This window comes from Dromaius novaehollandiae, chromosome 29 (genome assembly GCF_036370855.1).
Source record: "Dromaius novaehollandiae isolate bDroNov1 chromosome 29, bDroNov1.hap1, whole genome shotgun sequence".
Taxonomy (NCBI): Eukaryota; Metazoa; Chordata; class Aves; order Casuariiformes; family Dromaiidae; genus Dromaius; species Dromaius novaehollandiae.
In genome coordinates, this window is record NC_088126.1 from 1,507,565 (window position 1) to 1,529,597 (window position 22,033).

At 67.6% G+C, this 22,033-nt stretch overlaps 4 protein-coding genes across 7 annotated transcripts; 3 read left to right on the forward strand and 1 right to left on the reverse strand.

The window, feature by feature from the left end:
* The first annotated feature begins 3,548 nt into the window (after positions 1–3,548).
* HDGF (heparin binding growth factor) lies at positions 3,549–9,638 on the forward strand. 2 transcript variants are annotated; one of them, XM_064499002.1, is made up of 6 exons: positions 3,549–3,721; positions 8,259–8,335; positions 8,419–8,557; positions 8,675–8,857; positions 8,953–9,141; positions 9,281–9,638. In XM_064499002.1, exons 1-6 carry the CDS (start codon positions 3,635–3,637, stop codon positions 9,305–9,307), a joined length of 702 nt encoding a protein of 233 aa, XP_064355072.1. In that variant the 5' UTR covers positions 3,549–3,634; the 3' UTR covers positions 9,308–9,638. The 2 variants fall into 2 exon arrangements, with proteins under 2 accessions (XP_064355072.1, XP_064355071.1); XM_064499001.1 differs by having other exon boundaries at positions 3,551–3,721; positions 8,953–9,161.
* A 578-nt stretch (positions 9,639–10,216) lies between these two features.
* MRPL24 (mitochondrial ribosomal protein L24) lies at positions 10,217–12,080 on the forward strand. The gene is made up of 6 exons (XM_026112833.2): positions 10,217–10,336; positions 10,840–11,037; positions 11,150–11,245; positions 11,407–11,510; positions 11,614–11,744; positions 11,863–12,080. Exons 1-6 carry the CDS (start codon positions 10,271–10,273, stop codon positions 11,997–11,999), a joined length of 732 nt encoding a protein of 243 aa, XP_025968618.2. The 5' UTR covers positions 10,217–10,270; the 3' UTR covers positions 12,000–12,080.
* Positions 12,081–12,213: 133 nt separating this feature from the next.
* METTL25B (methyltransferase like 25B) lies at positions 12,214–15,368 on the reverse strand. 2 transcript variants are annotated; one of them, XM_064498826.1, is made up of 8 exons: positions 15,214–15,367; positions 14,463–14,617; positions 14,054–14,383; positions 13,913–13,975; positions 13,692–13,835; positions 13,081–13,616; positions 12,825–13,012; positions 12,403–12,757 (listed from the first exon to the last, which is right to left on the reverse strand). In XM_064498826.1, the coding sequence occupies exons 2-8, from the start codon at positions 14,565–14,567 to the stop codon at positions 12,534–12,536; spliced, it is 1,590 nt and encodes a 529-aa protein (XP_064354896.1). In that variant the 5' UTR covers positions 14,568–14,617; positions 15,214–15,367; the 3' UTR covers positions 12,403–12,533. The 2 variants fall into 2 exon arrangements, with proteins under 2 accessions (XP_064354895.1, XP_064354896.1); XM_064498825.1 differs by having other exon boundaries at positions 12,214–13,012; positions 15,214–15,368.
* On the forward strand, positions 15,219–19,181 carry ISG20L2 (interferon stimulated exonuclease gene 20 like 2). 2 transcript variants are annotated; one of them, XM_064498827.1, is made up of 4 exons: positions 15,219–15,457; positions 15,972–16,662; positions 17,120–17,320; positions 17,862–19,181. In XM_064498827.1, exons 1-4 carry the CDS (start codon positions 15,228–15,230, stop codon positions 17,973–17,975), a joined length of 1,236 nt encoding a protein of 411 aa, XP_064354897.1. In that variant the 5' UTR covers positions 15,219–15,227; the 3' UTR covers positions 17,976–19,181. The 2 variants fall into 2 exon arrangements, with proteins under 2 accessions (XP_064354897.1, XP_064354898.1); XM_064498828.1 differs by having other exon boundaries at positions 15,354–15,477.
* The last annotated feature ends 2,852 nt before the right edge of the window (positions 19,182–22,033 follow it).

Here is a 22,033-nt window from a genome sequence, read left to right on the forward strand (position 1 = left end):
TAGACTCTCTGTGATAGTGCAAAACCCCCTTTCCCTGAGATGCTGAGTTCCCTGTCTGTCAAACAGAAATGGTAACTGCGTCTGGAGCCGTCTCTCCCAGTTTGCGTGTGCGCAGGGAACCCCGCTGAGTGGGACCCGACCCCAAAACAGCGCCTAGGGTAAAGCCGCTATCGCCATCCTTGCAGAGAAATGTTTAAATCTTCCTCTGCAACTCTTCCGCTCTCCAAATCCAATGGGAAGACCTTCCACCAAAACTCGCAAAAGCCACCGGATCATGGAAGGCGAGATTTTGGGATCAGGCCCATCGGTGCCGTCACTTCCCCAGCAAAACGCCCGTCAGAGGCCGCGGGAGCCGGTCTGGCTGATGATGAGATCGAGCATTTCCCTCCCACCTTTTTTCACCCGCCCCACCGCAAGACGAGTCGCGAGGCTCAAATGACTAACAACTGGCTGGGCCAGAAACGTCCCCTGCACTCTGGTCGTGTCCCCACTCGTCTCACGCTCCACACGTTTCCGTCTCCTCCGCGGTACTTTGTCCGTAGCAGCTCCCAAATTGCACCTCCTCGTAGATTTATCTTTTTTTTTTCCAGCCCTGCACTGTCATTAAAAGCACCAAACCCAACTATTTCCCAGCAAGGGCTGCCTGAACGCTGCAGCCATAAACCCCCTGTGCGGCGAGGGGAACAAAAGATGAAAGTGGCTGGCCGGGAGCCGCCATGGAAACGTGGCTGGAACGTGCGGGGCTCCGCGGTGGCTCCTGCGGAAAACCAGGGCTCCGCTCGCCTTGCTCCGAGCCGGGTCCACGTGCAGCCGTGCGGCTGGGGGGGACGGTCCTCGGCTGGGGGGCTGCGCTGGGTGGTGGTCTCCCCAGCGGGTTTTTGGCGGCTGGAAGTCTGCTCTTCCATAAACACCCAGGTCTGTCAGGAGGGAAAACCAGGGAGCCCCGGGAGGCACCGGGAGAGCGGATCGCGCGGCTCGAAGCCTTGCTCCGAGACCCGCAGGGCCTGCGCTCCTTCCCCCGGGAGTCTGCGGGGCGGAGGCAAACAAACACCACCGACGTGGCAGAGACCGGCTCCGAACGCCGTGCTGCGCTCGCCCAGCGAAGGATGGATCCATGTTTCCCTCACCCTTTGTCCCTTCCGTTTAAGCTGGAGATGCTCGAGGCTGGGGCCCTCGCTGGCCCGGAGCCCTGGACAACAGGATCCTGCTTTGGGCACTGCCCCCTCTGCTTATTAATGTTGCACTGGGGCTAATTAGCAGAAATTACAAGGAAAGTAATTAGCAGAAATTACAAGGAAAGTGCAGGGGGGTGGAGGGAAACGGTCCCACCTCCGCGGAGGCCCAATTGCCGGATCATGCGAGAGGTTCCAGCCTTGCAGACCTGCGCTTAATTTAACCGCAGGCGCTTAAGCGTTTGGAGGGAGCGGGCGTGCAGCCCAGCAGGGCTGGGGGGGACCCAGCCTCGCCCCGTGCAGCGTCCCGCTGCGCACGAGCCCTTCGCTGCCGACTGACTGCAGCGCAGACGTGGAAATCCCCCGTGTTCAACACTTCGCCGGTTTTAGCCTTAAGTTGGATGCCCTTAGTGGTAGCGTTGGGGGGGACAGCGGACAAAGGTGATGATTTACTCATCCGTCAACTTAGTCACCCAGTAACCCCGGCAGACACCGAGGCCGCTCGGAGCCTCCTCCCAGGCACGCAAAGATTTTCCTACGTGCTTCATTTCACACGCCGTGAGTAATCCCGGTATTTCAGGCCTCGTTCTGCAGCCAGGTTTCTGCTTTGCAGATCATGGTGTTTCTGAAGAAACCGTCTTTGGTTCTGGCTCTTTGCGCTCGGTTTTGGAGCTGACCGATGGGCGCGTCGCGGGCGTGCTCCGCGGCGGCAGAGCTTCCCCCAGCGTTTTGGGGAGCTGAGCTGCCTGCTGGGAAAAAATTCCCAGGCTTGGGATGCCCAAATGACCAAATGATTCACCAAATGACCAAAGTGGTAACTTTTAACCCATTTACAGGGTCGGGGAATAAGTCAATGTTGTCAGAAATGGCAATTGCACCGTTGCAAAAAAATCCTATACTGGAGAAGTTTCAGCACGTGGGGGGTTTGCACTGAAGTTCACCCGGGTGTTTATTTTCTTCTCCTCCCCAGGGTTACGCGCGTCTCCCTGGGGTGCTGGTGAAGCCGAACTGGGCTCCCTCTTTCCCAGGGGGACGTTCCCGGCCGGGGCATCGCCGCGCCGCTCCGGCACCGGCTGCCCTGCCACTTCCACACCTCGTTTTGCAGCAGGGCAGCGCAGCCGGCTTCCCCCCTCGCTCCGTCCCCCCGGGAAAATCCCCCCAGGAAAATCCCCCCCCGGGAAAATCGCCGCGGCTGTGTCCGAGTCCGGTGCTGCTGCCGTTGATGCAGCCACGGTGATGGGGTGATGCAGCGAGGACGGTGGGACTGTGTCGCCCAGGTCGCAGCCTCCGCCGGTCCCCCAAAGTCACCTGAACTGTGGGGTTTTTTGGTTTTTGTTTTTTTAACATTCGGAGGGTTTTGCCCCAGAGGAAACAGGGTTGCTCCACTTGTAACAAACGGGCGAAAATAGATATTATTTTGCAACGAGACAAGCCGGGGGGGAATTTCCCTCCCCCGGCAGCAATCAGGCTCCTGCATCGGGCGTGAAATATTCCCGACCCCCGCGCGGAGCAGCCGCCGGGTCCCCGCGGTCCCCCCCCGCCCCGGGCCGTGCACGGGGTGGTGTGTGTGTGTGTGTGTGTGTGTGTGTTGTGTGTTGTGTGTGTGTGTGTGTGTGTGTTGTGTGTGTGTTGTGTGTGTGTGTGTGTGTGTGTGTTGTGTGTGTGTTGTGTGTGTGTGTGTGTGTTGTGTGTGTGTGTGTGTGTGTGTGTTGTGTGTGTGTGTGTGTGTGTGTGTGTTGTGTGTGTGTTGTGTGTGTGTGTTGTGTGTGTGTGTGTGTGTTGTGTGTGTGTGTGTGTGTGTGTTGTGTGTGTGTGTGTGTGTGTGTGTGTGTGTGTGTGTTGTGTGTGTGTGTGTGTGTGTGTGTGTGTGTGTGTGTGTGTGTGTGTGTGTGTGTGTGTGTGTGTGTGTGTGTGTGTGTGTGTGTGTGTGTGTGTGTGTGTGTGTGTGTGTGTGTGTGTGTGTGTGTGTTGTGTGTGTGTGTGTGTGTGTGTGTTGTGTGTGTGTTGTGTGTGTGTGTGTTGTGTGTGTGTGTGTGTGTGTTGTGTGTGTGTGTGTGTGTGTGTGTGTGTGTGTGTGTGTTGTGTGTGTGTGTGTGTTGTGTGTGTGTGTGTGTGTGTGTGCGCCAGGCATCGCTGCCGAGCCGCGGAGCGCATCCACCGCGGCGGGGGGGGGGCGGCGGGGGGAGGCAGCGGCTGAATTTTTCAAACACAAACAACCGCACGGGGCAGGGGCCGCCCGGGCCGCGCCGCCTCCTCCTCCTCCTCCTCCTCCTCCTCCTCCTCCTCCTCCTCCTCCTGCTCGCCGCTTTTTTTTTTTTTTTTTTGCCTTTTTTTTTTTTTTTTTTTGCTAATCCTCGCCGGGCTTTGGCTCCCAAACTTCATCCTCCCCCCCCCTTCCCTCCCTCCTCCTCCTCCCCTGCCCGCCCCCCGCGCCCGGCAGCCGGGAGGAGCCGCCAGCCAAGATGTCCCGGTCCAACCGGCAGAAGGAATACAAATGCGGGGACCTGGTGTTCGCCAAGATGAAGGGCTACCCGCACTGGCCCGCCCGGGTAAGCGCCGCGGGGGGGGGGGGGGGGAGCCGGGCCCGCGCCCCCCCCCCGCCGCCGCATCCAACTTTCCGGGCGCCCCTTATATAACGCCCGGCGCCGCCGCGGCTCCGCGAGCGCGGGGAAAAGTTTGGGGGGGGCTTTTGCACCGGGGGGGCGCGGGGGGGAGGCGGGAGGGGGGGGGCGCGGGCGGCACTTTATTATTATTTTCTTTAATATATACACACACACACACGGAGCTTGCAAACAATGCGCTGCGCTCCCCCTCGCTTTATTTTTATTATTATTATTATCCCCCCCCCCCGGCGCTTCTTTGAGGCGGAGCGAGGAGGCAGGTGGTGCGGGGCGGGGGGGCACCCGCGGGAGCCCCGCTGCCGCCGGGGGGGCCCGGACCCCCGCGCTGCGCTCGGCGCTGCTCGCCGACGCCGGCTTTAGCAGTCAGTCGCTGCCGGTCGCAGCTTGATCACGCACGGCCGGGCCGGGGCCCACGTGTGCGCCCCCCCCCCGCGCCCCCCCTCCCTTCCCCCGCTTTACTGCGCTTTTTGGGGGGGTTAATTCTTTTTTTTTTTTTTTTGCACCTCGCTCCATAAGCGCCAAGTTTCCCGGGAGGCCGCTGGGCTGAGCCGGGCCGGGATGCGCCGTGCGAGCACGTGGGCTCGTCCGTCCCCCCCGCGGGGACCCCCGGGACCCCCCCCATCCCCGTTTGGCTATTTTTTATTATATATATTTTTTTGCATGGGTGCGAGCGCAGGTCCCGCCCGTCCCAGGGGGGGTTTTGGCTCCCGGGGGTTTCTGCGCCCACCGAAACGGGCTCCGGCGGGGCCTGCGGGTGGGTGGGCGAGTGGGGCTCTGCGGGACCGGCCATGGGGCCCCCCCCGACGCCCCCGCCAGCCCTCCGCGGCCTGGGGACGCCGCCGGCCCCCGCACACCGCCGCCCTCCGCTCCCCGCTCCGGGGTCTCCGCTTTGGGGGGGCGCGAAGCCGGGGGACGCCGCTGCCCTCGCCGAGCTGTGAAAGGTCCCCCCGCTCCGTGCGGGAGGCTCCCCCCAAATCCCGCTCGGAGCATCCGGCGCCTGCCCGGGCGGCCGGTGCCTCCGCGCGGCATCCAGGCCCCGCGGCCTTGCGCCTCGCGCGGGAGCGAGCGGCTGCCGGGGGGGGGGCTCGGGAGGGAGCCGGGCAGAGAGAGCCAGGGAGCTTTTTCAAAAATGAATTATTGTTTTTATTAATGCAGTTTATTTAGGGCTCCGGGCGGAGGGGGCCGGGCCGGAGGCCTGCGCGCCGCCGGAGCAGGTGTGCAGCCGACATCCGGGAACGCCGCCACGGCCGGGAACGGCACCGCGGCCCGGGGGACACCGGGGGCCAGGGGGGCCCTGACTGCCCTCCGGCACCCGCCCCCGCCGTGGGGACCCGCTCGGGCTCCCGAGGCCCTTTGGGGCCCATCGCGCCCGGCGCGGCGGCGCGGAGCCGCTTCCCGGCGGCCTCTTTAAGCCGCGGTGCCGTGGCGGGGGGCGTGGGGAGGCCGGCGCTCCGGCAGCCCTCGCCGGTTATTTTTAAGCGGTTGATGATGCAGTTTAAAATTTCCTCGGAGTGTTTCCCCCTCCCCTCCCACGGGCCTCCCGCTGCCCCCCCCTCGCCCTCCCTCCCGCCGGCGGCCCGGCCGCAGAGCCCGCCGAACGGGCCGGGGGGCCGAGCCCCCTCCCGCAGCCCCCCGCCTGCCCCGCGCCGACTTTTGTTTGGTTTATACGGGTTTTGGCGGCGAGGCCGCGGAGGGGGTGGGGAGGCGGCGGGATTTGGCTCCGGCCTCCAAAACGCCCGCTTGAAAGCGGCTTTTTTTTTTTTTTTCCGGCGAGGAGGAGCCGGAGGGATCCCTGGGAGCGTGGCTGGCGCGTTTCCACCGGCCCCGGCACCGCCGGAGCCCCCGTTCCCCCCAAAACCCCCCTCATGGTGGCTGAGCCCGGCCAGGCGAGCGGGGCCCAGGCGTCCGGGCACCCATGGGGACCGAATCCCCCTGCCCGTCCCGGTGACCGATCCCGTCTCGTGCTTGGATGCACCGGGCTGGGTTCGCCCGTGACGGACCAGGTGCTCTGGCGAAACCTTATCCGCGGCCGGGCTTGGCGTCTGCCAGGATATTTGGTTTCCGACTCCCGGCGCGCGAGCCAGGTGCGGCCGCGAAGGGAAGGAGTGACGAGCCGGCGGCCGGGAGCGCTGGGAGAGCGGGGTTCTTTACCCGGCGAGCGCCTCCGGGGACGCGGCACCAACTCGCCCGCTCCGGGTGTTTTATCTACAATTAGGGGCTGCGGCGCTGGGCGCGCTGAGGGCAGCCCCAAACGGCCGAGAGGCTCAGCCTGGAGGGAAACTGAGGCACAGAGCGGGGAAACTGAGGCACGGAGGGGCTGCGGGGCTGGGAGCACCGGGGGTCTGCCCCGCATCACTCCCGGCCCCGCGGCGCTCCCGGCCCCTGTTGCAAAGTCCAGGTGCAGAGGCTGGGTGCAGAGTCCGCGCGGGCTCGTCCCTCCCGGGGGCCCGGCCCGGCCTCGCTCTCCTTCCCGCACCCCCCTTTCGGCCCGTCCCGGCCAGCGGCCCTGGCACCCCCTTTCCCGGGCCAAGAGCACTTGGCATAAACCCATTTTTTTGCTTCTTTCTTTCTTTTTTGATGGGTTTTCCAGCTCTAACGGCGGCAGCCCGCGCTGCTGCGTGTCTCAGCGCCCTGTCGCAGGGCATCTCGGTCGCGTCCCGTTATCTCGCCTGCCACCAGCTCCCCGCCTGCCCGGGCAGATAGGGGTGCTGCATCCTCGCCCGGGAGGACGGAGGTTTGGGCGAAGAGCGGCCAGATAAGGGCGGGCTGCTTGCCGGGGTGAGCCGAACGCGGGCCCCGCGCGAGCTCCGGCGTTGCGCTGCGCCGGCCGGCTGCCGGGACGAGCCGAGGAAGCCGCGTTTCCCGCGGGCTCGCCGGAGCTGGCCGCTGCCGCTCTGACTCATATTTTCTCCTCCGCTCAGGCCCGGGGATGGAGCTCCTGCCGCCGGCTCCGGCAAGGCGAAGCGCCAGCACTGCCGCACACCGGCGTTTGCAGCAGCGGGGACCGTCCCCGGGGCCCCGCTGGCCTCGTCCTGCCCCGGCTCCTGCTGCCCTTGCAAAACGGGGCTGGGAGCGATGCAGCCCGTGTGCGCCCGGGGTCCGGCCCGGCAGCGCTGCCCCGTCACGCTGCAAAAGGCCGCGGCGGCTCGTTTTTGGACATCTCGGGACAAAAGCTTTCTAATTTTTCCAGCGACGGGAATTAATTTGGCAGCGACCCTTTGCCAGGTTGGACGTTGACTTTGCAGATTGTTCCCGGCCGGCCGGGGCCGCGTTGGCGATGCATCGGCCCTTTGCCAGGAGGAAGGGGAAAATACCCCAAAAATAAAACCCTCGTGGCCCTGCGCGAGTCCGGCCGCCGGTGTGACCCCGTCCCCCCCGCCGGCACGACCCTTCCCGGCGGAGAAACCGAGGCTCCGGAGGGCGGCGGTGACTTAGCAAAGGTCGTGCCGTGAGTCAGCAGCAGGCTGGGAATAGGAGCCGGGTGTCCGAGCGCCCGGGTTTATCCTCTCACCTTTCCACCCAGCAACAAGCCGCGCGTGCCGAGACCCCCGCCTGCCTTCCCCCGGGCTCCTTCCACCTTCCTTTGAGGCTTTCTCGGGGAATTTATGGCTGCATTAGCGCTGGCTGAAATGGGGGGTTATTTTTAGAAGCTATAAAAAGCAGCCGGAGCCGCTTTCGCTCTGTTCCCGCGTGGGGTGAGGGAATATCCGCGCTGCGAGCTCGGCGGAGCGGCAGCTGCCAGCGGGGCCGGGGGCGAGCACCGGTGCCGGCTCGCCGCTGTGTCCTCCGGCCTGGCGGCACCGTGGGAATTTCCATCCCAATCCGCCCAAAAACAGGGCACCTGAAGCCAGCCAGGGCCCGGCGAGCACCAGGGCGTTTGCCCCATGGCGCTGCCCGTCTTCCTTGGTATTCCCCTCCCGGCCGGGCGCCCGAGGCTCCCGCGAGCGGCTCCGGCTGCAGCCGTTGCCCGCGGCCGGCATTCCTCTCGCACGCGGCCCCGGCCGCGAATTTGCTGAGCTAAATATGTCTGAGTCAGTCTAGACAAGAGCTTAGGGGCGGCCAGGGCAGCGCCAGCCCTCGGCCGTCCTCTCGCGGAGCCCGGGATGCTGCCGCCGGCTTGGGAACGGGGATGGGACTTCGCTTTGGGGGACTGGGGCCGGACCGGAGAAAGGGAAATGCGCCGCATCCTAATGCCGGGCTCGTTGCAATAGTTCTTATTTTATCAGTTGTTGGTTTTTGCCTGTGATTTTGCCAGCTAGTGGGTAAATTCCCGAGGAATGAACCCGTTCTCCCTGCCCAGGCTCCGTCAGCAGGTCGGATGCGGTGTCCCGGAGACGCCCGCGTCCGGTGAGGGGGCTCGCGGCAGCCGCGTGCTGCTGCGCGGGGCCGGGGCTGCGGCTCGGAGCGGGACGGGAGCCGGGGCTCCCCCCTGCCCGGCTCTGACCCGGTTCTCTGTGTCCGCCAGATTGACGAGATGCCGGAAGCTGCAGTAAAATCCTCCTCCAACAAATACCAAGTCTTCTTCTTCGGGACCCACGAAACGTGAGTCGGGCGCCGGCGGGTGTGCGCGGGGGACGGGTCTGCCGGGCCCACGCGTGAACCTCACCGCTTCCCCCCCCGAGCAGGGCGTTCTTGGGCCCCAAGGACCTCTTCCCCTACGAGGAATGCAAGGAGAAGTTTGGGAAACCCAACAAGAGGAAAGGGTTCAGCGAAGGTTTGTGGGAGATTGAGAACAACCCAACCGTCAAAGCCTCCGGCTACCAGGTGGGTTGCCATCGCCGCCGCGGCGGTGGTGGTGCCTCCCCGGCCGGCTCCTCGTCCCCGTTCCCCGCCGCCGGTCCGGCCGCTGGCCCCCGCCTGACTCCCGCGTCCCCTCCGCAGCCCACCCAGAAGAAGACCTGCGCGGAGGACGCTGAGCCGGAGCGGGAGCCCGAGGGCGACGGGGAGAAGAAGGGCAACGCGGAAGGCAGCAGCGACGAGGAGGGCAAGCTGGTGATTGACGAGCAGTCCAAGGAGAAGAACGAGAAAGCCGGGATCAAGAGGAAAGCGGAAGATGCCTTGGAGGTACGGGGGGGGCGGCAGGGCTGGGGGGACCCTGAGGCTTTGGGGAGCGCCGGCGGGGGGACGGGGATGGGCTGAGCTGAGCTTTTCCCCCCTAGGACTCCCCCAAACGCACCAAGGAAGCGGAGGGGCAGGAAGGCGAGAAGAAGGTAGACAACGAAGAGGGCCCCAAGGAGGAGCAGAAGCCCAACCCGGCTGAGGGGGAGAAGAAGAACAGCGACGCCGCCGGCGCGCCGGACGCCAACGAAGCCAAGCAGGAGGGCAAGGACAAGGCGGGCGCGGAGGAGGTCAGAGACCACAAGGAGAGGTGAGGGCGGTGGCGGGGCCGGCACGGGGGGCTCCCGGGCTCCTCCTGCCCCCTCCTCTGCCGAACTGGCTCCGGGGGGGCCGTAACCGAGCGCCCGCGTCTCTTCTCGGCCCTTGCAGCCCGTAGCGGCCTCCCCGGCGAGCTGATCTCCCGGCCTGCTCCTTCCCCGCTGGGCTCCCCGGGTGCTGAACCGTCTCGCCCTCGTCGGCTCGTCACGTCCGCGACGCCGGCGAGCGAGAAACAAACCGAGGAGAAAACAAAACAAAAAAAAAAAGAAGAAAAACGAAAACAAACCAACAACAACAACAAAAACAGGAAATAAAGAAGAGGAATGAAGAGAAACCCGGTAAAACACGAACCCCTGAACCGACCCGCATCTCCCGGCCCCGCCGTCGCGGGGCGCATGCTTTGTATTAGTGATTTCTAGGGGGCTGATCAGTTGATTTGAAATAAAAAAGCGATTCATGCCTTTTTAAAGCGCTTCCGCCCTGCGTGTCCGACCCGGGGACCCTCTGCGCCCGGCCGGGGCCCTTCGCACCACCTCGGCCCTTCCCGGGGTGCCAAGGAGGGGAGGGCGGGAGATGGGGGAACGGATTTTGGGGGAAGATTGCTCTGAAAAACAAGGTTTTGCGAGAAAGCGAGAGCGCGTGGCTGGGACCGTCCCCAGGGACGGAGCAGAAAATGGAGCCCTGGCCGGGCGCCAGCCCAGCCGCCGGACTACATCTCCCAGCTGCCTTGGGCTCGCCGGCCCCGGCTGCCCCTCGGGGGAGCAGCGGGCAGAGCCGGGCGCCGAGGGGGGCAGCGAGGGGGCAGCTGGAGGGGGGCGGCTGGGGCGGCCCCACAGCCAGGCCCCGCGTTGCGCCCCCTCCCCCCCGCAGGACTACAACTCCCGGCGTGCCGCGGGGCGCGACTACAACTCCCAGCGTGCCCCGGGGCAGCCCCGCCGCTCCCGGCGGGCGATGTGGCGGGGTTGGTTTGGGGGGGGGGGGGGGGGGTTAACACACTCGTGGCCGCTCCCAGGATGCATTGCGTGAGGGCGCGCAGAGGGAGGACTACAACTCCCAGGGTGCTTTGCGGCCTCCTGTTCCGCCCTCCTCCGGCGGAACTACATGTCCCGGCATGCACCGCTCCCCTCCTCTGTGTGCGAGGCGCGGCAGAGGCCGAGGGACGCCAAGGTGAGAGGGGCCCTGGGGGTCTGGGGGGGCCCTGGGGGCGGGGAGCGCGGCAGGACGCCTGGGCCCCCTTGCCGGGGGAGAGGGGGGCTCTGCAGGACGCCTGGACCCCCTTCCTGGGGGGGGCACTGCAAGGGATGGGGGAGTAGAGGCTGTGCAGGATGCCTGGGTCCCCCTTGGGGGGGGGGGAGGGGGGTCTCTTCAAGACGCCTGGGTCCCCTTTGGGGGGGGCACTGCAAGGGATGGGGGTTGGAGGCTGTTCAGGATGCCTGGGTCCCCTTTGGGGGGGAGGGGGCTCTGCAGGACGCCTGAGCCCCTTTCTTGGGGGGGGAGGGGGGCTCTGCAGGATGCCTCGGTCCCCTTTGGGGGGGGGGCACTGCAAGGGATGGAGGGGGTCTCTGCAGGACGCCTGGGCCCCCAGCAGATGCATTGCCAGGGGTGCGGAGGTGGGGGGGGGTGCAGGACTCCCCGGTCCCCACCCTGATGCCCGGGCGCCCCTGGCCCAGCCTGCGCCCGCCGCCATGCGCCTCTCGGCCCTGCTGCCCATGGCGGCGCGGCTGAAGCTGCCGCGCGACTACCGCCACGGCACCTGGCCCCCCTGGTCGGCCGCGGCCCAGCAGAGGAACCCCCCGGGGCGCCGGCGCAAGAAGATCTTCGTGGAGCCCATCAGCAAGGACGACTGGAAGGTGTTTCGGGGCGACACGGTGAGTTGGTCGCCCAGCGGCGTCCGCCCGAGGCGCCTTGAGGAGCGGCCGGAGCCGGGCCCTCGGCCGGGAGCCGTCCCTGCCGCCTCTGACTCACTCCTCTCGGCGCCAGGTCCAAGTCCTGACGGGGAAGGACGCGGGGAAGCAGGCGATGGTGACCCAGGTGGTGCGAGCCCGCAACTGGGTTGTCGTGGAAGGCTTGAACACGGTGAGGCTTGGATGCGGGCGCGTCCCCACCGCGATGGCAGGGCTCTAGTCGGGTCCTCGTCTAGCCAGGCCGCGAGCGGCCCCGATGCGTCATGCATGTCTGGGGTGCTGGGGGGGCCTGGGGCTGCGCGGGGCGTCTGTAACCACCTTGCCATCCCCCAGCATTACCGCTACATCAACAAAATGGCCAAATACCCCGGGACGTACATCGCCAGCGAAGCGCCCCTGCTGCTCAGCCAGATCTCCCTGGTGGACCCCGAGGACAGGTGAGCGCCGCAGCCGGGCCGGGCCGCCCTCTGTGCCGTGGGCCGGGCGGCCGAGGGAGCCGCGGCTGCGTCCCGGCGCCGACCCCGGGCTCTCCCGCGCCAGGAAGCCGACGGAGGTGGAGTGGCGGTACACGGAGGAGGGCGAGCGGGTCCGCGTCTCCCTGCGCAGCGGGCGGATCATCCCCACGCCCTTGCGACACCGCCGGGACGGCATCGTCCCCGACCAGTGGATAGGTGAGGGGCGAGAGGGGGCTCGCGGCTCGGGATGGCGCTCGCTCCCCCTCGCCGAGGGTGTCGTTTGGCCCCTCCGAGGCACTCGGACGCTCAGCGCCGTCCCCTTCGCTGTGAGCAGATGGCCCAAAGGACACGTCGGCGGAAGATGCGCTGGACAAGACGTACGTGCCATCCCTAAAGACCTTCGAGGAGGAGATCATGGATGCGATGGGCATCGTGGAGACGCGCAGGGCCAAGAAATCCTACTGGTATTAATGGTCCTGGTTGAAGACGGGAGGAAAACTGAAACCCGTGCCCCTGGGCAGCAGCCTGCAATAAAGACACCCCTTTCTTTTACGCGGCTGCGGCGTGCGGTGGTTTTTAGAGGAGCTAGGAGAGGGCAGGAGTCCTGGGCGTCCCGGGCTTGGGTCTCCTGCAGGCAGCACCCACCCCATACTCCCTCCCTGTTCACTCAGCCCGAGCTCTGTAGTGTAGAAAATCAGCTTTATTGTAACAAAGAGGAGGCCCGAGCTGCATCTCGCGGCCCTTGTCCCCCACCAGCCTTTGCCCCCTGTCCCTGGCGATGGCTTTTGGGGCATGGTGCTCCCCTTCTGCCCGGGAGGGCTGGAGCACAGCAAAATAACCTCACAGGGCCGTGAGGGAGCTGGCGCAGGGCCCGAGCGCTGCCGCGACGCTGGGGACGGCGGTGCGCTGAGGGGGGACGCGCCAGCATCCTGCCCCCCGGCTCTGGGGAGTGGGTCGGGGCCCAAAACGAGGGTGTTCGGCCTTTCCCGGCTGCAGCGTCGCAGCTCAGCCCCGGCTTTGCCCCTCCGTGGATGTTGCTGCCTGGGGGCAGCCCGGTGGCGATCCCCCCGGTGGGGCCGCGTCCTCGTCCTCGTCGCTGTCCTCGTCCTCGCTTCTGTCCTCGTCCAGGGCCGCCAGCACCGGGCCCAGGGGACACTTGGCAGCCACCAGCACGAGGTTGCGTGGGGAGAGCAGGGGGTCGAAGAGGGGGATCAGGGCGCACTGGAAGCCTGCGGGGAGAGGCAGGGTGGGCGCCGGCAGCACCCCACGCCCGCGCCCCGCGGCCCCGGCACCCACCTCGCTCCCGCAGGTAGAGCAGGCGATCGAGCAGGATGAGGGTCTCCACCAGCGGCGCCAGCAGCAGCACCAGGCTGAAGAAGGCCACCACCCTCTGCTGCTGCCGCAACATGCTCCGCACGGCCTCCGAGTCCAGCGGGAGCGCGGCTGGGTCCAGCCCCACGCGGGGCAGCCCCAGCCGGGCGTACCTGCGGGGGCAAAGTGGTGAGGCCGGGCTGTTTCAGGCTGTTTCGGGCCCCCCCTCGCCCGCACTCACTCAGCGAAGCTCAGCGCGTGCGCCCTGTTCACCGTCTGCACGCCCAGGCGCTTCTTGCCGGGGTCGGCCGCCCGGATGAGGGTCTCCAGCACAGCCCGGTAGCAGTGCATCCGCAGGGCACCGTCGCCGGCCCGCAGCCGCCCCGCGTAGTCCTCCAGTGCGTGGCAGGCCACCTCGCGCGCCTTGTAGGAGAGCGCGTGGCCCGGCAGCCCCGCCACCCAGGCGCTCAGCGGGTAGCCGAAAGCCGGGGGGCCCTCGGCGGGCGCCTGGCAGGCCGAGAGCTTCATGTAGCAGCAGGCCACCGAGGTGAGGGCGGCCACGCGCGGGCTGCGGGCAAAGTGGCGCAGCAGGGCCACGCTGAGGTCCCCGCAGGCGTGCAGCCCCGTGAGCAGCACCCGCTCGCGGCCCCGTGGCCCCAGCGGGTTCGGGGCGCTGCCGGGCGGCCCCGGCTCCGGGGGCAGCAGCTCCGGGCGCCAGGGCGCGTGGGGGTCCAGGCGGCCGGCCACGTGGCGCGGCCCCCGCGGGCAGAGCGGCACCTGCGCGGGGGATTGGGCGGGTTACGGGGGGGCGTTTTGGGGAGGCGAGGTGACCCCCCACCATCGCCCCCTCACCTCGACGCCTCGCGCCTGGGCTTTCTCCAGCGCTTGCAGCAGCTCCCGATCGAAGCGCTGCGCCGCCTCGACCAGGCGGCCGTCGCCCTCCACGGCGGTGACCGGCAAGCCGAGGCCGAAGGCCAGGAAGCGCGAGAGGTGGCCCTGCGAGGGGGCGGTCGGCAATGGCGGGGGGGAGGCACGGCTGCGTGTCCCCCCCCACCATCTCTGCCCCGTCCTACCTGCCCCGAGCCCACGTCCACCACGCAGTCGCAGCCGGTTGCCTCGCTCAGCCGCTTCACCACCTGCGGGGAGAGGAGGGCTGGGGCCGGTGCCGTGGGGACGGGGACGGGATGGGGACGGGGGCGGGGGCGGGTGCCCACCTTGCCGAGGCGGCGGATCTCGTGCTGCTTTTTGGGCTTGACGTGCTTGCGGAGCGGCGGCGGCAGCCCGGCGCTCTGGCAGGGGTTGCGCCGAAACTCCGGCGGGAGGCGGCGGGGGCGGCCGGGGCGGCGCGGTGGGGCGCGGGGGAAGGCCAGCGCCTGCGCCGTCGCCTTGAAGGCCAGCAGCGAGAGCGGCCACACGGCGCCGGCGGCGGCAGCGGGGCCGGGCGGCTCCAGCAGCGCGGCGGCCAGGCGCGGCGGCGGCACGGCACCCAGCGCGGCCTGCCAGGAGGGCGGCAGCCGGGCCCACAGGTCCTCGGCGAAGAACTCCTGTGGGCGGCGGGGGTGAGGCGGCGGCGGCGGGGACACGGCGGCAGCGGGGGGACAGCAGCGGGGGGGGGACACTCACGATGACGTAGGCGTCGAGCAGGGGCCGGTAGAGCGCCAGGACGCGGACGATGCTCGCTGCCCGCTGCTGCTCCCACCGCAGGGGCCCGGCGGGGGCGGCTGCCATGGCAGTGGCCCCGGAAGCGCGGCTACGGCCTCACGGGGCTGCGATGTCACCTGGTGAGGTGATGGGGGGGCGTGGCCTCACGGGGCCATGACGTCACCTCGTGAGAGCGCCGCTCAGCAAGGGGGTGATGTCACAGGGGCCGTGACATCAGAAGCACCATGACATAACAAGCACCATGGCATCACAGAGACCATGACATCACAGGACTGTGACATCACAAGCATCATGGCATCACAGGGTTCATAGCATCACAGGGACCATGACATCACAGGTGCCATGACATCACAGGGGCCGTGACATCACAAGCACCATGGCATCACAGGGACCGTGACATCACAGGGGCCGTGACATCACAAGCACCATGGCATCACAGGGGCCATGGCATCACAGGTGCAGTGACATCACAAGCACTGTGACATCACAAGCACCGTGACATCACAGGGACAGTGACATCACACTGCAGCTCAAGCTGCCTCTCCTCCCTCCCTGGCTCACCAATGAGCCGTGACACCACCCCGGGGTCTGCCACCGCCATGACATCACCTGTGATGTCAGCACGGCGCATTGAACCCAATTCGTCACCTAGGCTCCCCCCCTCCACCCGCCGGAGGGCTAGAGCGCCCCGCCGCGCGCCGCTCCCACTCACCACCTGGCCCCTCTATGGTTCCCGCCTCGGCGCTGCGCCTGCGCAGCCCCTCCACGCGGAGCGGCGCTGCGCGCTCTGAGCATGCACCCAACCGGGGCCCGCCGCCGCGGGCGCAGGCGCAGGGCGTCACTTCCGCCCGGTGCGGGGCTCGTGCGCGTGCGCAGGGGCGGCGCGCGCCCCTCTCCGCGCCGGCTCGCGCGTGTTCGCCTCTGCCGGGAGAGGCCGCGTGGGCTTCCGCTTCCGGGTGGGCCCGCGGGCGCCGAGGTGGGGGCGGGGGCCTTTCGGGGGAGGGGGCCCGCGTTGGGGTGGGCGCTGTGGGGGTCGGTTTTGGGGTGAGTCCCTTTGGGGAGGGGGGCCATTTTGGGGCGGGGTGGGTGCTGTGGGCTGGGGGCCAATTTTGAGGCCGGTTAGGGTGCGAGTCCTTTGGGGAGGGGGGCCATTTTGGAATGGGGTGGACGCAGTGGGTGTGGGGACTCATTTTGGGGCCGGTTTGGGGGTGAGTCCTTGGGGGAGGGGGGCCATTTTGGGGGTGGGGAGGCCGGGATGGGCGCTGTGGGTATGGAGACCCATTTTGGGGCTGGCTTGGGGGTCGACCCTTTGCGGGAGGGGAACCATTTTGGGGCAGGGTGGGTGCTGTTGGTGTGGGGGCTCATTTTGGGGCCGGTTTTGGGGTGAGTCCTTTGGGGGAGGGGGCCAGGCGCCTGCGGCAAGCTTGGTGGCGGGATGGGGGTGCTGAGATCGCGCTCTCTGTGCCGCAGGCAGGGCCGGCTGCGAGGCCGGAGCCGCCGTGGGGATCCCCTCTCCGCCGTGTCCCACGTTGCCCACGCGCGAGCCCTTCCGCTGGCGCCCACCATGTCGGATTTGATCCTCAACGTGAACTTCGGCCTCTCGGAGCCCTCCAAGAAGAGGGCAGCTGGCAATCAAAAGCACAAGAGCTTTCTGAGACGGCGCCGGTTCCTGGAGAGGAAGGGCGTGCTGAAGCAAAAGCAGCTGCCACCAGCCCAGCAGCAGGCAGGGAAAGGCTCTCAGAAGAAGTCGGGCTCCTGGGGCAGGAACGCCAAGAAGCAGCAGGCTGCAGATGTGGCCAGGAGGGACCAGGCCAAAACGTGCCCCAAGGTGAATAATGCCCAGTCCAGCCCAGCCACACAGAACAACTCTACGAGCTCCAAAAGGACGTGTTTTCCCAAAGGAAGGGGAAAGAAAAGTGCCCCTCTCCTCCCTGCCGTGCCCAGCAAACTGGTGGCCATCGACTGTGAGATGGTGGGCACGGGGCCCGGCGGGCGCGTCAGCGACCTGGCCCGCTGCAGCATCGTCAGCTACGACGGCGACGTCCTCTACGACGAGTACGTCCTCCCGGCCAACCCCATCGTGGACTACCGCACCCGCTGGAGCGGCATCAGGCGGCAGCACATGGTGAACGCCGTCCCCTTCGGCAAGGCCCAGCGCGAGGTGCGCTCCGGGGCTGCATGACGCGGGGCGGTGCAGCCCGGGGAGGGGGACGGGGGGCAGGGGCCCTCCCTGCCTCGCGGGCTCCTCATCGGGAGGTTTGGCGGGCTGCGGGGGACTCGGCCATTTGGGCGAGCGCTGCCTGTGCGCCCGTCTGCTGCGGGTCTTGCTGCTGCAGCAGAGCAGGCGTCCTCACGCCTCAGCTGCTCCCGTTCGGTCCCACATCATGGCACCGACCTGCTTTTCTCTGCGGCTTAAACTTGGCACTGGGGCCCGTTGCCTGGGCCGGCGTCGTGCTCTGCTGTGGGGCAGCAACTGCCCGCAGAGCGTGGAGTGGGCGTCGGGGGTAACGATCTCTTGGATGACCGCGGTGCGTCCGTGCCTGCGCGGTCCGGGCCGTGGCGGTTCTGTGAGAGGGGGGCCCGAGCCTGCCGTGACCCCCGCTCTCCTTCCTTCTCAGATCCTGAAGATCCTCTCGGGGAAGATCGTGGTTGGCCACGCCATCTGCAACGACTTCAAGGCGCTCAAGTACTTCCACCCCCGCTCGCTCACCCGGGACACGTCCAAAATCCCCTTGCTGAACCGAAAGGGCGGCTTTCCCGAGAACATCTCCATCTCCCTGAAGCGCCTCACCAAGCAGCTGCTGCACAAAGACATTCAGGTACCAGCCTGATGCCGGGGTGTCCCCGCTTGCCCGGCGCTGCGACGGTTCCTCCCTGATCTCGGTAGCCGCCACAGGGGGCCGCTGCGAAGCTTCTGCTGTAGCGAGAAATTCCTGAACTCCCTGGAAAGCCGGGGAGCAATGCTGTTCTGGGAGGACAAGATCAAGCCTGTGCCGCGGGGAACAGCAAGTCCTGGGGGTGTCACAGCAGGCAGGGGCATGACAGGAGCAGGGAGGGGTGCAGCCCTCCTTGTTTGCACCGGCTGGGCTGTCATCAGAGTACCTGGAGGTGCTTTGCCTCCCAGGGAGGGTTTGGGGCTTAACGTTCACTCACTCCTGATGGTCCTGGAGCAAGCCAGGCCCCTGCCTTGTGCCTCAGTTTCCCCTTCCCTGAAAACCAGCCGCAGGGGCAGGTGCAGTGATCCCGAGCCCCTCAGCCAACCCCCCGGTCAGGCAGGTCGAGTGCCGGGGCTTTGCCCTGCTCGGTCTGCGTCCGAGCAGAGCCTTGGGCTGTGCCCACCCGTCGTCTCTGTCCCGACAGGTCGGCAAGAGCGGCCACTCCTCGGTGGAGGACGCCAGGGCCACCATGGAGCTCTACAAGGTGGTGGAGGCGGAGTGGGAGCAACACCTGATGCTGAACCCCGAGCAGGAGTGACTGCCCGGTCCCGGGGCCCCAAAGTGCTGGTGTCCGAGAGCCCGGAGCTCGCGGGAAGAGCGGGATGGAGCAACGCGAGCTCGGAGGCGGCAGCTCGGCCGTCTGGGCGAGGTAGTGCGGCCGGAGAGGCGGTGCCGGGGCCGGAGTGTGGCTGGGAGGCAGCAGGACCGTCCCCTGTCCCCGCCAGCACCCCGTGCCCCGGCTGCGCTGTGCCGCTTGCTCTGTCCCCACCCAAGATGTGGGGAGAGCTGCTACCTCTAGGCTGGGGCCCCTCTGTGCCCCCCTGGGAGGGGGTCTAGGGCCTTGCGCATCCCCAGGACAGCTCAGTGCTGCCGGAGGGTGCTGATAGCATTGGGGCTCCCAAACCAGCCGTGTGGCTGCTGCCGGGGAAGGGCTTTCCTGAGCAGGGCCGCCCCGCTGCCAGTGCCGTGGGGGCAGCGTGGGGCAGGCAGGAGGGGGGCCAGGGCATGGTGTGGATCCCTGCAGGGAGGTGGCCCCCTGCCCTCTTCCCCGCACCGGGGATCCTCGACGGACGGGAGCTCTGTGCTGCGATGAGTGGCACAGAGGGGCCGTCGGCCTGGGCGCGACGTCGGGGCTGCGCCAGCCGTGCTCGCTCTGGGCACGGATCCTGTCGACTGCGGTGCAGTTACCGGGGGATTTGGTGCTCGCGTGCGGTCCAGGGCAAACCTCACTTCTCCTCCAGTGCCTGTTTCTCCCCGTTTGTGAGCGGGGATGTTGCAAAACTACCTCTGACAAGGACAGTAACCGCCAGACAGCTCTGAGCTGTGGCTGCGGCGGGGACGCGGAAGCTGGCGTGGGAGTGGGCAGCGCCCAGCGGGCGTGAAGCAGATCCTGCCGTGGCATCGGAAAGTCCCCGCTCTGGTTTCGGAGCAGGGTGGCTGCTGCCTGGCGGGATTTGGATTCTGCTTTGCGCAAGTGCTGCTGCAACCTCGGAGCGCTGGGACGAGCCCGGGCGTGGGGAGCGGCTCGGGCGTGGCGGCGAGGGCGGCTTCCTCGGCCACTCGTGCCGTGGTGCCCCGCGCGGGGCCCAGGGACGCCGCGTCCTTCACAGATGCCTCCAAACACCGACGTGCACTTTGTTTTCTGAACTCTTGAACATTCCCCAAGTTTTCATCCGTCTCAGCCCACTGCAGAGCTGCTTTCAAGTAAAATGTTTATGTTCAAAATCCCTGTTAAAAGCAACAATTAACGAGCCCTCCCTTTCTGCGATGGCGCAGGGGTGGGAGAGCCTGGGGGTGGCGTTCGGGAGCCCAGGGTGCACGGGGAGCGGGGTGATCTGTCCCCACAGGGTGTGGGGGTCACTGCCCCTTCGCTCGCTGCCCGGAGGCCGTTCCCAGCCCTTTCTCGCGTTTCGGGCTCTGCCGAGAGCTCCTGCTGCTGCTGTTTGAAACCGAAGCCGTTGGGGAGGGGGCCCTGGCAGGGGGCCGGGGAAGGCGCGCGGCGGGGCGGGCACCAAGCCGCGTCCCCGCGTTCAGCTTCTTCCAGGTCCCGTCCAAACCAGGCCGGGCGGGGGGCTCAGAGCAGGGCAGCAGCGGGCTGACCCCTCTCCCCTTTCTCCTGGCCCCGGGGAGAGCAGAGCCCCTCGGCGCGGGTGAGCAGCCCCCAGCCCCGGGGCCGGGGGGGTGGTGAGGCGCAGGCCGGGCCTCCTCGCCTGCGGCTGATGGCAATTCCAGACGCTGGACGCGCTCCAGCCTCGCAGCCCGTGCGCCGTGGAGCCGGGGCGAAACAACCGGACGAGGGGCCCCCGGCCCGGCCCTGGCTCCCCGGGGCGTGGAGGGGAGGGGAGGGGATGGGGGGATGTCGTGGGGTTTGGGGGACGCGGCAGTGCGCTTCTCGGAGCCACCAGGTCCGCGCCGCCTTCCCGCAGCACGCGGGGAGGCTGAGTGCGTTCACGGGCAGGGCTGGGGGAGCAGAGCCCCCCTCGACCCTGCCACCCCTCCGGGGACAGCAGCCGAGCGTGGGCAGCGGTGTGGTGGGGAGCGGAGAGGCCCCGTGTGCGGCGCGGCTCGGCCCGGCCGCAGTTCCCGGGCTCTCGCCCCTCGGATGGGTGTCGTCAGCCGTCACCCATCACCTGCCGGCATCTGCTTCCCGGCGGGCCCCGCCGTCGCCTCCCCTCCACGCCAGGTAGGAGCCAGCCCCTGCTCCGGCCCCCGGTGTGGGGAGCCCCCCGGGGCCCCCCCCGGCCTCGGCCCCTTTTTCTTATCCCAAACCAGAGGCGGGAAGGAGGCGAACGTCTCCAGGAGGGTCCAAAGGAGCCGCCGGTCTGCCCCAGGGCCTCCGCGGGAAGGAGGGGACCTCAGCTGCGTCCCGGAGCCGGAGCTGGAGCCATCCCCAGCTGGACGGTGGAGGGAAGGTGCCCCTTTCCCTCGCCTCCTGCGCCAGCGGGAGATTTGGGGAGAAAGGGGGGGTCCAGAAGGAGAGCACCGGACCGGACCGTAGCTCTGTCGCCCTGGAAATGCCGCCCCGGCATCGCTCCTCCATGCACGGGAGGCTCCCCAGCCTCCGGCCCCGAGCAGCAGCCTCCCGGTGCCCTGCCGGGTGGTTCCTCCTCGGCCCGTATCCCGCTGGAGCGAGCGCGGGAGGGAGCCGCCAGCGAGCACCTCCCTCCCCAAGCCCGCACGGCGCGGCCAAAACCAACACGCCCTGCCCAGGCCGCCGGCACGGCACGGCCCTGTCCGCCGGGATGCTCCTTGCAGCCGGCCGGGAGCAGCCACGGAGCCGGAGCCTCCTCGCCCCGTGCATAACTCCAGATATTTTATTTTTTCCCCCCTTTCGGATGCAAATCCCCTCGCCGGCGGCAGCCGCCCTGCGCCGCGGGGAGGTTTGCAGCCGGCCGCGTTGCCATGGCGGGGCCGTCAACCCGCGGGGCGGCCGAGCCGCCAGATGTTCGGCCTCGCTACGAGCGCGGCCGAGCGGAGAAACATCCATTAAAACAAAATCGCCGGTGCCGGGGAATATCTGAGCTGGTGGAAGGAGCCGGCGGCCGCGGCGTAGCTGGGATAGCTCAGTGCGAGGGGCCGAGGGGCCAGATGTGAAGGGAGGGACGGGGGAAGCGGAGACCGAGGGAGAGCTTTAGGGCGTGCAACCCCCCCCCCAGCACCAAATCCTGGGAGCAGCCGTGGCTGATGTTTCGGGGCCTTTCCCGTACCGTTTGGGGGGGGGGAAGAGGAGAGCAGAGTGAGATGGGCTGCTGCCAGCTCCTGCATCGGGTTTGGGGTCTCCCTTCGGGGGGGCTTCAGCCACCTCCAGCCCAAAACCTCTCGGGGGGGGGGGGTTGTGGGGCAGTTTGCAGGGTGGTTTTGCAGAGGGAGATTCATGGGGCAGTTTCATGGGGTGGTTTTGCAGAGAGGGACTCGTGGGGTGGTTTTACAGGGCGGTTTTGCGGGGCGGTTTTGCAGAGAGGGGCTCGTGGGGCAGGTTTGTGGGGCAGTTTTGCAGGTCTCCCCGCCCCTCCGAATCTGCCTGCACCCTCCTCGTGCTCCGGCTGCCGGTTCCGGGGAGCTCCGAGGCCGCCAGCTCCCGGGCTGCTTTTGGAGAGACTTTCACTATCCTGGGGGCAACACCCCGGGCTGTGACCCTCTCCACGTTCGGTGTCCCCGCGACTCCGGGCACCGTCGGGAGCTGCCGGCGCGGGGGGCCAGGAATCCCGGCACGCAGGGCAGGGTGTGCATGCGCTCACCGCCGATGGGCACGTTCGCGAGCCCGCGTGTGCCCTGCGTGCCGGGGGCCCGCGTGCGTGTGCGCCCGCGTGTGCATGCCCGCGCCTGCCCCGCGCCGAGGTTATTCGTGTCCCGGGAGGGGATGGGAGCGCGGTTACAGCCCAGAGTACAAAGGAAGGTGAGAACGCGAAGAGGAGAAGCTGGGAGCCTTTGTGTCTGCGCCGGGTTTGGAAGCAATTAAAGCAGGGAGTTTACGATCGGGGTTATAAATGGCCAGTCGTTAAAATTTTTACGTCTATGGAAATGAGAACCAGGCGTCCCGGCCCCATCTTGTCGGCAGATGCTGGACAAGCCCCTCATGAGGCCGCCTGGCCGGTT

What these genes read in the sequence shown, in the direction of transcription:
- HDGF (XM_064499002.1), top strand. Translation starts at nt 3,635, where the DNA reads ATGTCCCGGTCCAACCGGCAGAAGGAATACAAATGCGGGGACCTGGTG. An exon ending in ACCCGCACTGGCCCGCCCGG is followed by an intron (nt 3,722 to 8,258) that starts GTAAGCGCCGCG and finishes TGTGTCCGCCAG; the next exon opens with ATTGACGAGATGCCGGAAGC. An exon ending in ACAAGGCGGGCGCGGAGGAG is followed by an intron (nt 9,142 to 9,280) that starts GTCAGAGACCAC and finishes CGGCCCTTGCAG; the next exon opens with CCCGTAGCGGCCTCCCCGGC.
- MRPL24 (XM_026112833.2), top strand. Translation starts at nt 10,271, where the DNA reads ATGTCCCGGCATGCACCGCTCCCCTCCTCTGTGTGCGAGGCGCGGCAG. An exon ending in AGAGGCCGAGGGACGCCAAG is followed by an intron (nt 10,337 to 10,839) that starts GTGAGAGGGGCC and finishes CCCCTGGCCCAG; the next exon opens with CCTGCGCCCGCCGCCATGCG. An exon ending in AGGTGTTTCGGGGCGACACG is followed by an intron (nt 11,038 to 11,149) that starts GTGAGTTGGTCG and finishes TCTCGGCGCCAG; the next exon opens with GTCCAAGTCCTGACGGGGAA.
- METTL25B (XM_064498825.1), bottom strand. Translation starts at nt 14,567, where the DNA reads ATGGCAGCCGCCCCCGCCGGGCCCCTGCGGTGGGAGCAGCAGCGGGCA. An exon ending in TGCTCGACGCCTACGTCATC is followed by an intron (nt 14,384 to 14,462) that starts GTGAGTGTCCCC and finishes CGCCGCCCACAG; the next exon opens with GAGTTCTTCGCCGAGGACCT. An exon ending in CCCAGGCGCGAGGCGTCGAG is followed by an intron (nt 13,617 to 13,691) that starts GTGAGGGGGCGA and finishes TCCCCCGCGCAG; the next exon opens with GTGCCGCTCTGCCCGCGGGG.
- ISG20L2 (XM_064498827.1), top strand. Translation starts at nt 15,228, where the DNA reads ATGGTTCCCGCCTCGGCGCTGCGCCTGCGCAGCCCCTCCACGCGGAGC. An exon ending in GCGTGGGCTTCCGCTTCCGG is followed by an intron (nt 15,458 to 15,971) that starts GTGGGCCCGCGG and finishes TCTGTGCCGCAG; the next exon opens with GCAGGGCCGGCTGCGAGGCC. An exon ending in TCGGCAAGGCCCAGCGCGAG is followed by an intron (nt 16,663 to 17,119) that starts GTGCGCTCCGGG and finishes CTTCCTTCTCAG; the next exon opens with ATCCTGAAGATCCTCTCGGG.